Genomic DNA, 12,661 nt, shown 5'->3' on the forward strand with positions numbered 1-12,661 from the left:
ATGCGCCGGCTGTGTCCTGCGGGTGAGACGGTGCTGGCGGTGCCGGGAGGGGCTGGGAGGTGTGTGATAGGTGACCCAGGGTGGCTTTGCACCCACAGTGGCCAGGCTCTCCCGTGGCTGCAGTGTCACCTGGGAGGAGTCATGGAAACCATGTGTTCCCCCAGCTGGGATTGAGGTTGCTGAGATGCTCAGCCAGCCCTGAGTCTCCTGCCAGGCGACTCCAGGCAGTCCTGTTTCCTTACTACCGGAGCCATTCTGGCTGTGGGTGGCAATGCCCTGGGCGTGTCCGTGGAGCTTTTGGGTCACACGCGGAGTGGCCGAGGTGGGGACATTGCCCCTTTGCAGCTGGACTTGGCCTGAGCTGGTGACCTGCACCCTGCCTGGCTCTTGGGTGCTGGGCCACGTGTCACACAGGTCCTGCTGGGCCCCGTGGGGTCACCCTTTTCCCCATGCGGTCACCACGTGTCCGCTCTGCCGCTCCCCTCCCACCTGCCCCTGCCAGGTGCTGACCATGCTGCTGCTGGTGCCAGGGGCTATTTTGAGCTCTGCTTTGGGTCCTCCTCCAGCTCGGCCCCATCTCGGGGCTAGTGGGGGGATCTGGGGTGCTCTGGGGAGCCCCGTGCTGGGCTCCCAGCCCAGGGTGTCCCCCTCGGGCAGCGCCAGGATGCTCTGGGGGGGGCTCACACCCAACCGGAGCGGTTCCCCCAATCCTTTGGGGTGCAGAGGTGTGCGTGCCGGGGAGGGCACGGGTGACACGCGTGTGCCGGGGAGGGCACGGGTGACACACGTGTGCCAGCCGGCGCAGGGGCCAAGGACCAGGAGGGCCCCGCGCTGCCGCCGCCTCTCCCCAGCCGAGGCCCCGGTGCCACCGCCGCGGGTATTTTTAGCAGTGACATGTGTCACCTCAGCTGCCACCGCGGCGGGGGCGGGGGGAGGCGGCTGCTGACCCTCTCGGCGCTCCCCGCGCTGCCGCCGCCGCTCTCGGCTCGCCGGGGTCCCGCGGAGCCCGGGGCCGGTGCGGGACATCCGCGCCCAGCAGCCACCAGGTACGGGCTCCTGGGGGGCCCCGGGGTGGGGGTCGGGGTCCGCCCGGGTTCTGTGGGTGCTCCGGGCCGGCGGCCCCTCGGTCGGGAGGGCTATTTTTAGTTGGGAATGGATGGCGGTAGCGGCAGCCCCGGCTCCGGGGGCGGCTTCCAGACGCGGGGCTGCGCTGCGGGAAGGAGCGCGGCAGGGCAGGGACGGGAGCGCGGATGGGGACGGGACAGCTGCTCCCTGCCCTGTGCAGGGCGGGGACCCCTCGATGGCCTCGGCTCGTGGCACGGCCCAGGGTGGCAGCGGGTCCTGGGTGGCAGCAGGAGCGGGTGCCAAGCTAAGGACCAGATCCAAACGCCCGCGGCCCCGGGGCTGCATCCTGAGCGGAGGGAGCGCGGTGCTGGGGATGGTGGTCCCAGCTGGAGCCTCTCTGGGTGCTTGGTCAAGGCACGTCCCCTCCGTGCCTCAGTTTCCCCGTGTGCGGAGGGTCTCTGTCCGGCCGGGGGGTGACAATGCCCTGCCGCTCGCCGCCTCCGGGCTCCGCGGTGCCATCGGGGCCGGTTCTCCCCGATGGCTGTGGGGGGACAGCGCGGGGGCAGCGCCGGTCCCTGAGGGCACGTGGCGCCCGGGGCAGCCTCCCGAGAAGGCGAGTGACATTCCCGGCCCGCTCCTGGCCGCTCCTGCCCTTTACTGTACAAGGAGATGCGGCTGCCGGAGAGGCACGGCAGCGCCGTGCGAGCCCCGACGCGCTCGGTGCATGAATGATCCCGACAGGTGAAGCCGGGGTCAGCCCCAAGTGGGGCACGGACGGGCTCCTGCTGCCACCCAGCCTGGGGCCGTGGGGTCCCGCCGTCACCCCCTTGCCACCGACCCTCTGCGCCGCCACCTCCCCGCGCTGCCCTGGTCGCTGCTGGTGGCCTCGCCCTCCCCAGCGCTGCCGCCCCTCGGTGCGGCCAGCTCAGGTGGGCAACGCCCGGCAAGGTCACGGTGCTGCCGGCCTGGCACAGCCCTGGGGCCGGCAGCAGCCCCTGGCTAACTCTCTGCTCTCTCTCTGCCCGGCGTGTCCCCGCGTGTCTCCGCACAGCGCCGTCCTGCCTCGCCGCCGCCATGGCCATCTCCTCGCGCCTGGCGCTCTGGGAGCAGAAGGAAAGTCTCTGTCCAGGCCGGCACTGGTGGTGTTTCGGGGCCGGGTGCTCGGGCTGCCGGGGAGCTCAGTGCTGGGGGGGTGTCACTGACCCGGGGTCTCATCCCCACAGCCCCCTGTGCATTTCCTCGTGCTGCGTCCGTGTCCCTGGCTCCCGGGCTCCTTCACAGCCCGAGTGTTGTGGTTTGAGTGGGCTTTGCCTGCCTGGGTGGGCCTGGCAGGAGGCCGCAGGGTGTGATGCTGCTGCTGCTGCAAAAGCTGCGGGAAGTGGAGTTGGTTTTGCTCTGAGGCCTGGCACGGAGGGACCTGCAAGGCTGCATGTGACGCTGGAGCTGTGGTGATGCTGCGGTGATGCTGGAGCTGCTTCTTGCCTGGCTGCAGCCGGGACGGTTCCTCCGGTGCTGCTGGCACAGAGCAGAGCTGGCAGCGCACCTGGGCTCCTGCTGCGCCAGCCCTCGGGGGCTGCACCAATCCGGGCGCTTCTCTCTGGGCTTTTCCCGGTGCTTCTGCTCCCACAGCATCCCTGAGCCAGCCTGGTGTGTCACCGGGCAGCGCCTCAGCCCGGGCAGGGTGCTGGTGCTCAGCCCTGCTGCGCTGGCTCCTGTCCCTGTGCCTGCCCCGTGACCCCCCTCTGCTCCCAACCCCAGATCCGTGACGAGGACCGGGGGCCACCCCCGTCTGCACCCCCCCTGCTGCTGTCGGTCATCCCGGGGGGGTTCATCAGGCAGCTCGTGAGGGAGACGGAGCAGGAGGCCAAGGCGGCGCGGCGGAGGAAGGAGAGCAGGGTGGGCACCAAGGAGGAGGTGAGCGCTGCGGGAGCTCGGGCAGCGCCGGGGAGCTGGGTGTCCCCAAGTGTCCCCAGGTGTCCCCAGGGGTCACACCCGGCTCCTCTCCTTTGCTCGGCAGCCCACGGAGAAGGACGGCGAGGCCGGAGGAGGGGGAGCCGCCGAGGGGCCGCTGCGGAACGGGCTGAAGGCAGAGGGGCAGGGGGCCAAGGGGGTCACGGCCCCCCCGCACAAGGAGCTGCCCCCTGAGAAGGCTGTGCCGGGGACTGTCCCCAGCAAAATCCCGGCCCCTGCACCTGGCCCGGCAGCGCCTGCCCCCAAACCGGCAGAGGCGACCCCCAAAAAAGCAGAAACGTCCCCCAAAACAGCAGCACCTGTCCCCAAACTGGCAGAGACACCCCCAAAGAGAGCAGAGACCCCCCGAAAACCAGCAGAGGCATCCTCAAAACCAGCAGAAACATCCCCTAAAACAGCAGAGGCTTCTTCCAAACCATCAGAGACCACCCCCAAACTGGCAGAGACCCCTCGCCCAGGGGCTCCCAAAGTGGGAAAGCCATTGTGGCCTGGGAAGAGCCTCAGGGACTCCTTCCTGGGGGGCAGCCCCCCAGCTCCAGCCCCTGCACCCAGCCAGGGCCCCCAGCAAGGCAGCAAAGTCCCAGCGAAGGAAGGGAACGTGGCCAAGGGGACAGTCCCTGAGACCACCAAGAAGGAGAAGGGGACAGTCCTTGAGACCACCAAGGAGAAGGGGACAGTCCTTGACACCACCAAAAAGGAGAAGGGGACAGTCACTGAGACCACCAAGGAGAAGGGGACAGTCCTTGAGACCACCAAAAAGGAGAAGGGGACAGTCACTGAGAGCACCAAGGAGAAGGGGACAGCCCCGAGGCGCGAGGAGCCCCTAGCCAAGGTGAAAGCCCAGTGGGAGCTGTTGTCAGCCAGGAAAGAGCCAGAGAAGATGAAGAAAGATGTTGGACGTGGCAAGAAGGAGCCAAAGGAGATCAAAAAGCCTGAAAAAAACACCAACAAGTCAGAGGGTGTCAAGGGGGAGCCGGGAGGGATCCAAGAGAAGTCCACAGATGTGGGAAAAGAGGTGGGGAAGGTGAAGGAAGAGCTGGGAAAGGGTAAAGAGATGCTGAAAGAGAGCGAAGGGATTGGCAAGAGCATGGAAAAGGACCAGGCTAAAGAAACATCGGGAACAAGCAAAGAGACGAGCAAGAGCATGGAAAAAGACCAGGATAAAGAGGCATCGGGCGAGAGCACGGACAAGGAGCAGGTAATGTGTTGGGGTGTTATCTGGGTTTCGGGGCACTGATGCAGATTTCTGGTTTCATGCATCTCCTCCCGTTCCCGTGGGCTGGGCTGGTGGGACCCCGGGCCTGGATGGGCGGGCAGCAGAGGGGCAGGAGTGTGGAAATGTCCCTGTCCATGGGGCAAAAGCTGTTTGTTCAGCTCAGCTCTCCTCCTGCTCCTGCCCAACTCCCCTCTCTTCTCTCCCCAGGCTCCCAGGGACGTTTGGTACGAGGCAGAGAAGGTCTGGCTGATCCAGCAGGACGGGTTCACACTCGGTAACTCTCCCTCCTCTGCCCTGCATGAGACGCGTCGGGAGCAGAGCAGGCTCCGGGCGCTGGGGCCGGGGTTGGCTTTGTCCCCTCGGCATCTCCCCAGGCCACAGCCGGCTGTGCCCCGCGCTGCCCCACGCTGGGGACACTCACCCGCCTCTCGTTCAGCCACGCAGCTGAAGCCAGACGTGGGGACCCCGGAGCTGCCGGCCGGGAGGGTGAGGGTGCGCCGGGACGAGGATGGCACCGTCACCGAGGTGGACGAGGACAGCGTGCAGAGGGTGAGACCCTTCCCCAGCCCGGGCGGGAGCGGGGACAGGAGCCCCGCTGCAGGACAGTGCCCGGGCACGATGATGCTCCTCCAGCCATCGTCCCGGGCTGGCTGTGCCCCGGCAGAACTCGAGGGGTCTCTGCCTCTCCTCCCGCAGACCAACCCCCCCAGCCTGGACCAGGCCGAGGATCTGGCCGCGCTCGTCAGCCTCAACGAGTGCAGCGTCCTGAACACGCTGCGGCAGCGCTACCGCGCCCGCCTGCCCTGCACCTACGCGGGGTCCAGCCTGGTGGCCATCGCCACCGGCCCCGCGCCCGCCGGAGGAGCCGGGAAGGTGAGAGAAGGGACCTGGCGCAGCGGGACATCCCCTGGGCAGCGGCCACCAACCCTCCTGGGGACAGTGGCGGAGGGCGCCGGGCGCGGCGGGGCCGGCAGGTGGCACCGTGGGACCGTCACAGTGCGGGGACAGTCGGGATGCTCAGGGGACATTCGGGACCGGGGATGCTCAGGGGACGTTTGGGACCGGGGATGCTCAGGGGATGTTTGGGACCGGGGATGCTCAGGGGATGTTTGGACCGGGGATGCTCAGGGGACATTCGGGACCGGGGATGCTCAGGGGACGTTTGGACTGGGGATGCTCAGGGGACATTCGGGACTGGGGATGCTCAGGGGACATTCGGGACTGGGGATGCTCAGGGGACATTCGGGACCGGGGATGCTCAGGGGACATTCGGGACTGGGGATGCTCAGGGAACATTTGGGACCAGGGATGCTCAGGGGACATTCGGGACTGGGGATGCTCAGGGGACGTTCAGGACCAGGGATGCTCAGGGGGCATTCGGGACTGGGGATGTTCAGGGGATGTTTGGGATCAGAGTTGCTGCGGGGACATTCAGGACTATGGTTGCTCTGGGACGCTCGGGACCCTGGGGATATTCGGGACTGGGAATACTCTGAGGACGTTTGGGACTTGGGATGCTGTGGGGACACTCGGGAGCGGGGATGTTTTGGAAAGGGGATGCTCCGATGGCCAGGAATGCTCTGGAGGTGCTTGGTCTTGGGGCTCGGGGTGCTCTGAGGGCTCAGTCTTGGGAGGTTCTGCACCCTGAGGAGAAATCATCACCCCGAGTGCGAATATCTTCAGGATTTTCTCCTTGAGAGGCCTGTTTGGGATGTGCTCTGCCACTCCCTCCCTGCCCGCAGGTCCCCAGGGGGAAGCGGGACAACCTTCCCCCGCACATCTGCTCGCTGGCACACAGAGCCTACAGGAACCTGCTGATGCAGCGGCAGGACCAGGCCATCATCCCCCTGGGGCACAGCGGGGCCGGCAGGACCCGGTGCTGCCAGAGCGCTCTGGAGTTCCTGGTGGGCACGGCGGGCAGCCTGGACGGAAGGGTCTCAGGTATGGTGGGGTCTCAGAGACAGGCAGGGTCTCAGGAACGGGCACAGGTGGCACTGGATGCTCAGTGCTGGGCACACAGAGCCTGTGCCGGCTGGGGGCACACAGACACACAGGTCCCTGGTTTGTGTCCCCTGGGGTGGCTCCTGAGCCGCCAGTGTGGCCGCGAGTGCCGCTGTCCCCGTCCCAGACTCCCCAGATTTGCTGCTTTGATAAGCACCAGCGTGAGCAGCGGGGAGGGAATGACCGGAACGACTCCGGCGCTCTGGGCAGCGCTTTCCCGCCTGCTCGGGTTACTGGTGACGCGGGAGGAAGCGCTGCTGCTCGCAGGCAGTGGTTTCGGAGGGCAGGGTTGGATTTCGGAGCTCTCTCGGGTACACCGTGCTCTCGCAAAGGGCTGAGGGATGGTCTGGAGCAGGCTGGGCAGGCCGGGATGTCCCCTTCCTGTCAGCGTACACCCGGTGTGGGACGCTGACCCCACGCCTGCCCGGTCCCCCGGTGCTGGGACAGACCCCGGGAGGAGCAGGCAGAGGTGAGGCAGGAGCAGAGAGCTCCTCCAGAGCTGCAGGGCGGCTCAGGGGGCTCTGGTGGTGGTTTTGCAGTGGAGAAGATCCAGGCGATGTTCACAGTCCTGGGAGCCTTTGGCTCAGTGACCACCAGCCACAGCAGCAGTTCCACGCGCTTCTCCATGGTCCTGTCCCTGGATTTCAGTGCCACCGGCCAGGTCACAGCTGCTCACCTCCAGGTACCTGTCACCTGCCGAGACGGGAGGGCTGTGGCTGGAAATGGGGGTCCTTGGGGTGGGGATGAACCAACCCTGTGCTGCATTTCCCAGCCAGGCTGGGCACGAGGAGCGATGTTCTGCTCCCTGCTCCTCCTACACCAGAGCTGCCCAAATGTCCCCAAAGCAGAAGCTCTCTCAGCAGCGTGGAGAGGTCCCCCAGCCTGTTCCCATCCCTGCAGGGAGCTCGGAGCAGTGCTGGGATGAAATGTTGATGAGGAAATGTATAATTCAGCGTTTCATTAACAGCACCTCAGGCCGCCTGGAGCTGAGCCTCAGAGGGCTTTTATCATCGTCAGGGCTCTTATCAAAGGCTCTTTATAATCACAGCTGCCTGTGCCCCTGGGCCTTGTCTGAGGGAGGAGAGGACTGGAGCCTTGTCTGCTCCTGGAGAGCACCAGGGCTTCCCACTGCTGCCCCTGCTCTGCCCTGGGCACCCACGGGGAGCTGGTGGAGCTGTCCTTGTGCAGGAGGGGGAATGTCCCTGTTAGGATCACCAGAACCATCCTGGCACATCCGTGGGACAGTCTGGGATGGGGATCCCCGGCTCTGCAGACTCACTACTGGCTCCCCTGAGCACCTTTGGCAAGGCTGGAGCTGAGCTGGGCTTCTCTTGAGCCCAGGCAATGACTCAACCCCAATCCTGCAGCATCTTTGCTGGGGCCGTGGCACTGCCCAGACCTCTGGAAGCTCAGAGGGACCGTGGGTGTTGCTTTCACGCACTGGAGTGTTGCCCCTTGATGCCTGGATCATGATTCAGCTCTTGCTGGCACAGCCCTGGGTGGGAGGAGCAGCCCCCAAAGCCCGCTGAGTCCCTGCAAGGAGAAATCCAGCCTGTCCTTGGCAGCTCCCAGGAGCATCTCCCCATCTCCCTGTCCCCTCTTCCCTCTGCAGACCTTGCTGCTGGAGAGGACCCGCGTTGCCCAGCAGCCCGAAGGAGAGAGCAGCTTCAACATCTTCCCACTGCTGCTGGCAGGGCTGGATGTGGCAGAGAGGTGGGTGTGAGGCTCCGACAGCCCCGAGCTGTCTTGGGATTCCCCATCCTTTACACCCCAATTCCCTCCCTCAATGGGGTTTGGAGACTCCCCGAAATGAGATTGTGAGAGCAATTTCATTCATGGGGCTGCAGGGATCTCCCTGCGCATACGGAGATTTTCCATGGAATGAGGGCATTTCCCGGTGCTTTGTTGCCCCTCCACTGAAGCTGGAATTGGGCTGATAACTGAGCCAGAGATCCCTTTCCCTCTCACGTCTGGTTCCTCCCAGGATGTGTCCCTGGGAGAAGGCTCCTGGTGCACCGGCTCATGTCCCTGCGTGGGGCAGTGCTCTGGTGGCCTGTCCCACCCTCAGGTGGTGCTGTGAGGGTGCCTGGGGGTGCTGAGGGCAGGCAAAGGAGGGAGCCTGACTTTCACTTTTTTTTTTTTGTGTCCACCCCCAGGACGATGCTGCACCTGCACCAGGCGGCTGAGAGCAATTCCTTTGGGATCAAACCCTTCACAAAGGTAGGGAGAGGGAAATGCTGGAGTGGGATTCTGCAGGGCCCCCCGCCTTTGTCACCACCAGTTAGAGGGTGACCTGGAGTCCATGGTTCCTGGGTGACTCGTGATGATGCCACTGTGCTGGGAGCCTGGAGGGGAGGGAGGGAATGTTGGGATGTGAGGAAGGATCTGCCCAAACAGCTCCCAGCACCCCTCTGACAGCCACAGGGGAGCTGCTGGGACTGGGGCTGCCCTGCCTGGGGCAGGGTTTGCTGATGCCACAGCCACCCTGGGACCAGATCTTGCTGCTCCAGGGTCACCTACCCCTGATGTTCCCCTGCAGCAGCAAATCCCAGGGGCAAGAGGATCCTTTGGGCAGCCCAGAGTGTGAATTTTAGGGGTTAAAGCTGATCCCCACCTCCGGCCCCTCATTAGTCTGAGCTGTCTGCAGAGCCCCAGCAGATTGTCTGCGAGCCAAAGCGCTGGGATGAATCGCAGCAATTTGCAGTTACATCATCTCTTGATGAATCCAATATTCCATCTTCATTAGGGAGCTCCTGCTCCACTTCGGCAGCCAAAGGAATTGGCTGCTGGAGCAGCAGCTCCGGGGAGGGCACAGAGAGGTCCTCACCCTGCTGATGCAGCAGATTTGGGTTCAGAGATGGGGTCTTGTCCTCCTTTCACAGCTCTGATTTCCGGGGATTTGCCATCCCGGCATGGAGAGTTTTCCCGGCTCCCAAGGCGGGATGCTGCCCGCTGGAGCTGGTGGCTCCTGGTCCCAGCTCAGGGACTGCAGGAGGGGGTGTCCGTGGTGGGAGGTGGCGGGTGAGGTCCTGCTGGCGGCTGGGAGCTGCTGTGGTGTGTTTGGTGAGGAGCAGGGACAGGGCTGGATGGGCAGGCTGGGCTCTGGAAGGTTGGAAGGAGAGGAGCTTTAAGGCCCCTTCCAACCCAGAGCACTCGGTGATTCCATGATCCGAAACATCCATCTCCAGCTCTGTAGACTCTCACGGAGCGGGAGTTACATGTCCTCCTTTGACAAGGGGATGTACCCAGCTTGCTCCTAACACCAGGCACCCGAGGAACCTGCCAGTGGCTTCTCCACTTGGTCCCAATTTCCCCAGGGTCCCTTGCTGTGTTTCCTTGCTGTCCCGGTGGTTTCACTCTCCCTTCTGTGGGGCACGGCGCCCAGCAGAGGCAGTGACCTCCCCTGTCTCTGTCCCCCTGCAGCCCGAGGACAAGCAGAGAGCCTCGGTGGCCTTCACCCAGCTCCGGGCTGCCATGGGCACGCTGGGCATCACCAGGGAGGAGCAGGCGGCCGTGTGGCGCATCCTGGCCGGAATCTACCACCTGGGAGCTGCTGGAGCCTGCAAAGGTGAGGGGATTCCTGCCTCAGCTTCCCTCACACCGAGTCTCTGTGCTTGGAGCGGGCAGGGAGCGTGTCCTGGCAGGGATCCGTGTCTGGGGGCGTGCAGGGACGATGCTCATCCCAAGGCTGCTCCGTTTGTGGTGGCTCCGAGCTCTTCCTCGCTCTTCCTCTGTGGGATGGAGTGTCCTGCCTTGTGGGGGCTGCTGGTCTGTCCTTGTCACAGGTGCACAGGGCGGGGGCTGCTGGGTGTCACCTCGTGCCAGCCCCTGAGGAAGGACTGGGGCGGGTGACTCCTTCGTTGGCGCGTTGTCCCCAATGACACCACGAAGGGACAGCTTCAGGTAGCGCCAATTCCATCATCTCTTGGGTGTCTACCACAGTAACTGAATTACAGTAGGCTGAGTCTGGGTGAAGATTGTATTTATAGTGGCTTTGTTAATACGGGCGAGCAGGAATTGCCTTATCCCTTACAAAAATTCTTTCAGGACGTGCACTAACCCGCTTTGGAGGCAGCCACGTTGATTTACACGCTTCAATTTGTGAGGGCTGCATAAAGGCTGCCATAAACCAAGCCACAGACATTTATAAATGTCTCTGCAACATGTCATAACACATCTTATGGTAATTTATGCCATTAATCATTTATTAATTATTTTAAAAGGATAGATGCTGTCAGGACTTAACAGGGAGTTCTCTTTTCTCCTTCCTGCTGGTGTTCTCTTCCCTCATCTCCATCTACCTTAGTGCCCTTCCAGCTTTTGTAGATGATCCTGTGCTCTCAGGCCGATGAGTGTCAGAAGGCTCTTGGCCAAAATATTTGGAAGTCCTTCTGCCCTGGGAGTTTTCAGGAGAGCAGATTTTGGAGACGTGTCTCATTTTGGGAGTGCCCAGCTCAAGGACAGGCGGAGGGATGGTCACGGGGAGTTCTTCGCTCAGCCTTCCTGCACATTCTGTCCTCAGCCGTCTGTAAATCAGCCTGGGAGGGAATCAAATGCCGTATGCAACAAATCCTGCTCCATTCTTTGAGCAGGAGCAGGAATGGGAGTAGCGGATCCAGGCAGGGCTGCAGCTCTGAGCACACTCTGGTGTGGGATTAACAAGCAGAGCATGTCTCAGTGTCGCTCACTCTGGTATTGATTCCCCCGCCGTGTGTCAACAAAAGGGGAGAAATGAAAGGAAATATGGATAAAAAATGGATCAAAGCCGGATGGAGCAGAAGTCTCAGTGGGGGCGACGACTCTTTTAATGTGGTTAAACCTGTCTCCCGATAGCCATCTCTTCCCTTCCCCTTTCATGCCCTTTGATGCTGTGTATTCCAAATCCTCTCCTCGAAATCTCCCCGAGGGGAGCCTTGGCACTGCTTTTCCAGGGCATTCAGGAGCTCAGCCGGGTGCCTCCCGCATCCCCATCCACAGCCACGGCCCCTGCACGTGTCAAACGAGCCCCAGTGGGGGCTAAAGGCACCTTCAGCCCTTCTCTCCTCACCCGTTCAGTTCGTGCAGGAATAAACCAGGAGGGAACAGCACCACCTCTCCCTGGCTGGGGGTGGGAAACGCATTTGCAGCCACAAAAAGCGCTGAGAAGAAAAGGCTGAATTTCAAAAGCTCCTTCTGCTCCTCCGTGCCGGTGTCAGCCCTTCCCGCTGCCTTTGAAGCGTATTAGAGCAGCTCTTTTATTGGGAAAACAGCCTGGCAGCCAGAGGCCAGCGGGGCACCGCGGGCACCGTTCGCCTGAGCGCTCCAGTCCCTTTGTGGGCTGCAGAAAGTCCCCTGTTTTAATTTATTTGCTGCCCCTGTAAGCGGAAGGGAGGTTTGGGGCGCAGCGGGGGCAGCGCTCAGCTCGCTCTCACGCTGGCCTTTTGCCGGCTGATATCACAATGAAGCTCCCGGCTCCCCGTGGGCTTCCCACCAGGCACCTGCAATGGAGGTGGTGATGTTCCAGCCCCCCTGGAGCTGCCACTGGTGTGGCAGGAGTCACTCCAACCCCCACGGCACAGCGAGGCTGCGGCAAATCCGGCCTCCAGAGCTCCTTCGGATGGAGGAAAACCACAGGGCAGGAACCTGCTGCTCATGGGGAGGAAACTGAGCTGCCCAAAACCCCGCAGAGGTCAGGGGCAGCAGGAGGGACAGGAGCACCCAGACAGCCAGGGGGGAATTTTGGGGTCAGTGAGACCAGCAGCAATAGTCCAGGGTGAGAGCTTGAGCTGTTGGTACCTGGGGGCTGTTGTGGCCAAGGGGGGGTCCTGCGCAGACCCACCCATGTGGCATCGTGTCCTGGGAGCCCAGGAAATCGGGCATTGAGCAGCTTGGAGATGGGCTGGGGCTGTAGCAAGTGAGGCTGAGCTGTTCCCGTGAGTGCTGACCCTGTGTTTTCCTCCTGCTTCTCTTAAATATTTACCTGGGCTGAAGTAATTCCCTTCAGGTGTTAAAGTCAGCGGATTTTCCATGGTCACATCACGCTCAGGAGAGCCATGTGGAGCTGCTGCTGGTTATAGTTTAGGGAGGGTGAAATGGTGCCTGGGAATGCCAGGGCTGAGTGGACCCTCTTGTTTGTCCCAGGGATGCTGGAATGGGCAGTGTGGGATGCTGGAGCAGTGTGGGACGCTGGAGCAGTGTGGGATGCTGGAATTGGCAGGGTGGGATTCTGGAGCAGTGTGGGGCACTGGAATGGGCAGTGTGGGATGCTGGATTACTGTGGGATGCTGGAATGGGCAGTGTGGGATGCTAGAGCAGTGTGGGGTGCTGGAATTGGCAGTGTGGGGTGCTGGAATGGGCAGTGTGGGATGCTGGAGCAGTGTGGGGTGCTGGAATTGGCAGCGTGGGATGCTGGAAGTGGCAGTGTGGGAT

General features: G+C 62.9%; 1 protein-coding gene across 4 annotated transcripts in view; it reads left to right on the plus strand.

The window, feature by feature from the left end:
- Nucleotides 1-955: 955 nt before the first annotated feature.
- The window catches only part of MYO18B (myosin XVIIIB), a 58,620-nt gene continuing 46,914 nt past the window's right edge, over nucleotides 956-12,661 (plus strand). For all 4 annotated transcript variants that reach the window (XR_009208382.1, XM_058422768.1, XM_058422767.1 and 1 more), the window contains exons 1-12: nucleotides 956-1,046; nucleotides 2,117-2,176; nucleotides 2,822-2,979; nucleotides 3,083-4,234; nucleotides 4,460-4,526; nucleotides 4,689-4,801; nucleotides 4,949-5,125; nucleotides 5,995-6,193; nucleotides 6,793-6,935; nucleotides 7,866-7,966; nucleotides 8,410-8,473; nucleotides 9,677-9,821. Coding sequence is in view for 3 of the 4 variants with exons in the window: in XM_058422768.1 (XP_058278751.1) it covers nucleotides 2,140-2,176; nucleotides 2,822-2,979; nucleotides 3,083-4,234; nucleotides 4,460-4,526; nucleotides 4,689-4,801; nucleotides 4,949-5,125; nucleotides 5,995-6,193; nucleotides 6,793-6,935; nucleotides 7,866-7,966; nucleotides 8,410-8,473; nucleotides 9,677-9,821 (2,356 nt within the window). In the remaining variant the exon portion in view is untranslated. The remainder of the gene's footprint in view (nucleotides 1,047-2,116; nucleotides 2,177-2,821; nucleotides 2,980-3,082; nucleotides 4,235-4,459; nucleotides 4,527-4,688; nucleotides 4,802-4,948; nucleotides 5,126-5,994; nucleotides 6,194-6,792; nucleotides 6,936-7,865; nucleotides 7,967-8,409; nucleotides 8,474-9,676; nucleotides 9,822-12,661) is intronic.

The sequence above is a fragment of the Hirundo rustica genome, chromosome 17, assembly GCF_015227805.2.
Source record: "Hirundo rustica isolate bHirRus1 chromosome 17, bHirRus1.pri.v3, whole genome shotgun sequence".
Lineage (NCBI taxonomy): Eukaryota > Metazoa > Chordata > Aves > Passeriformes > Hirundinidae > Hirundo > Hirundo rustica.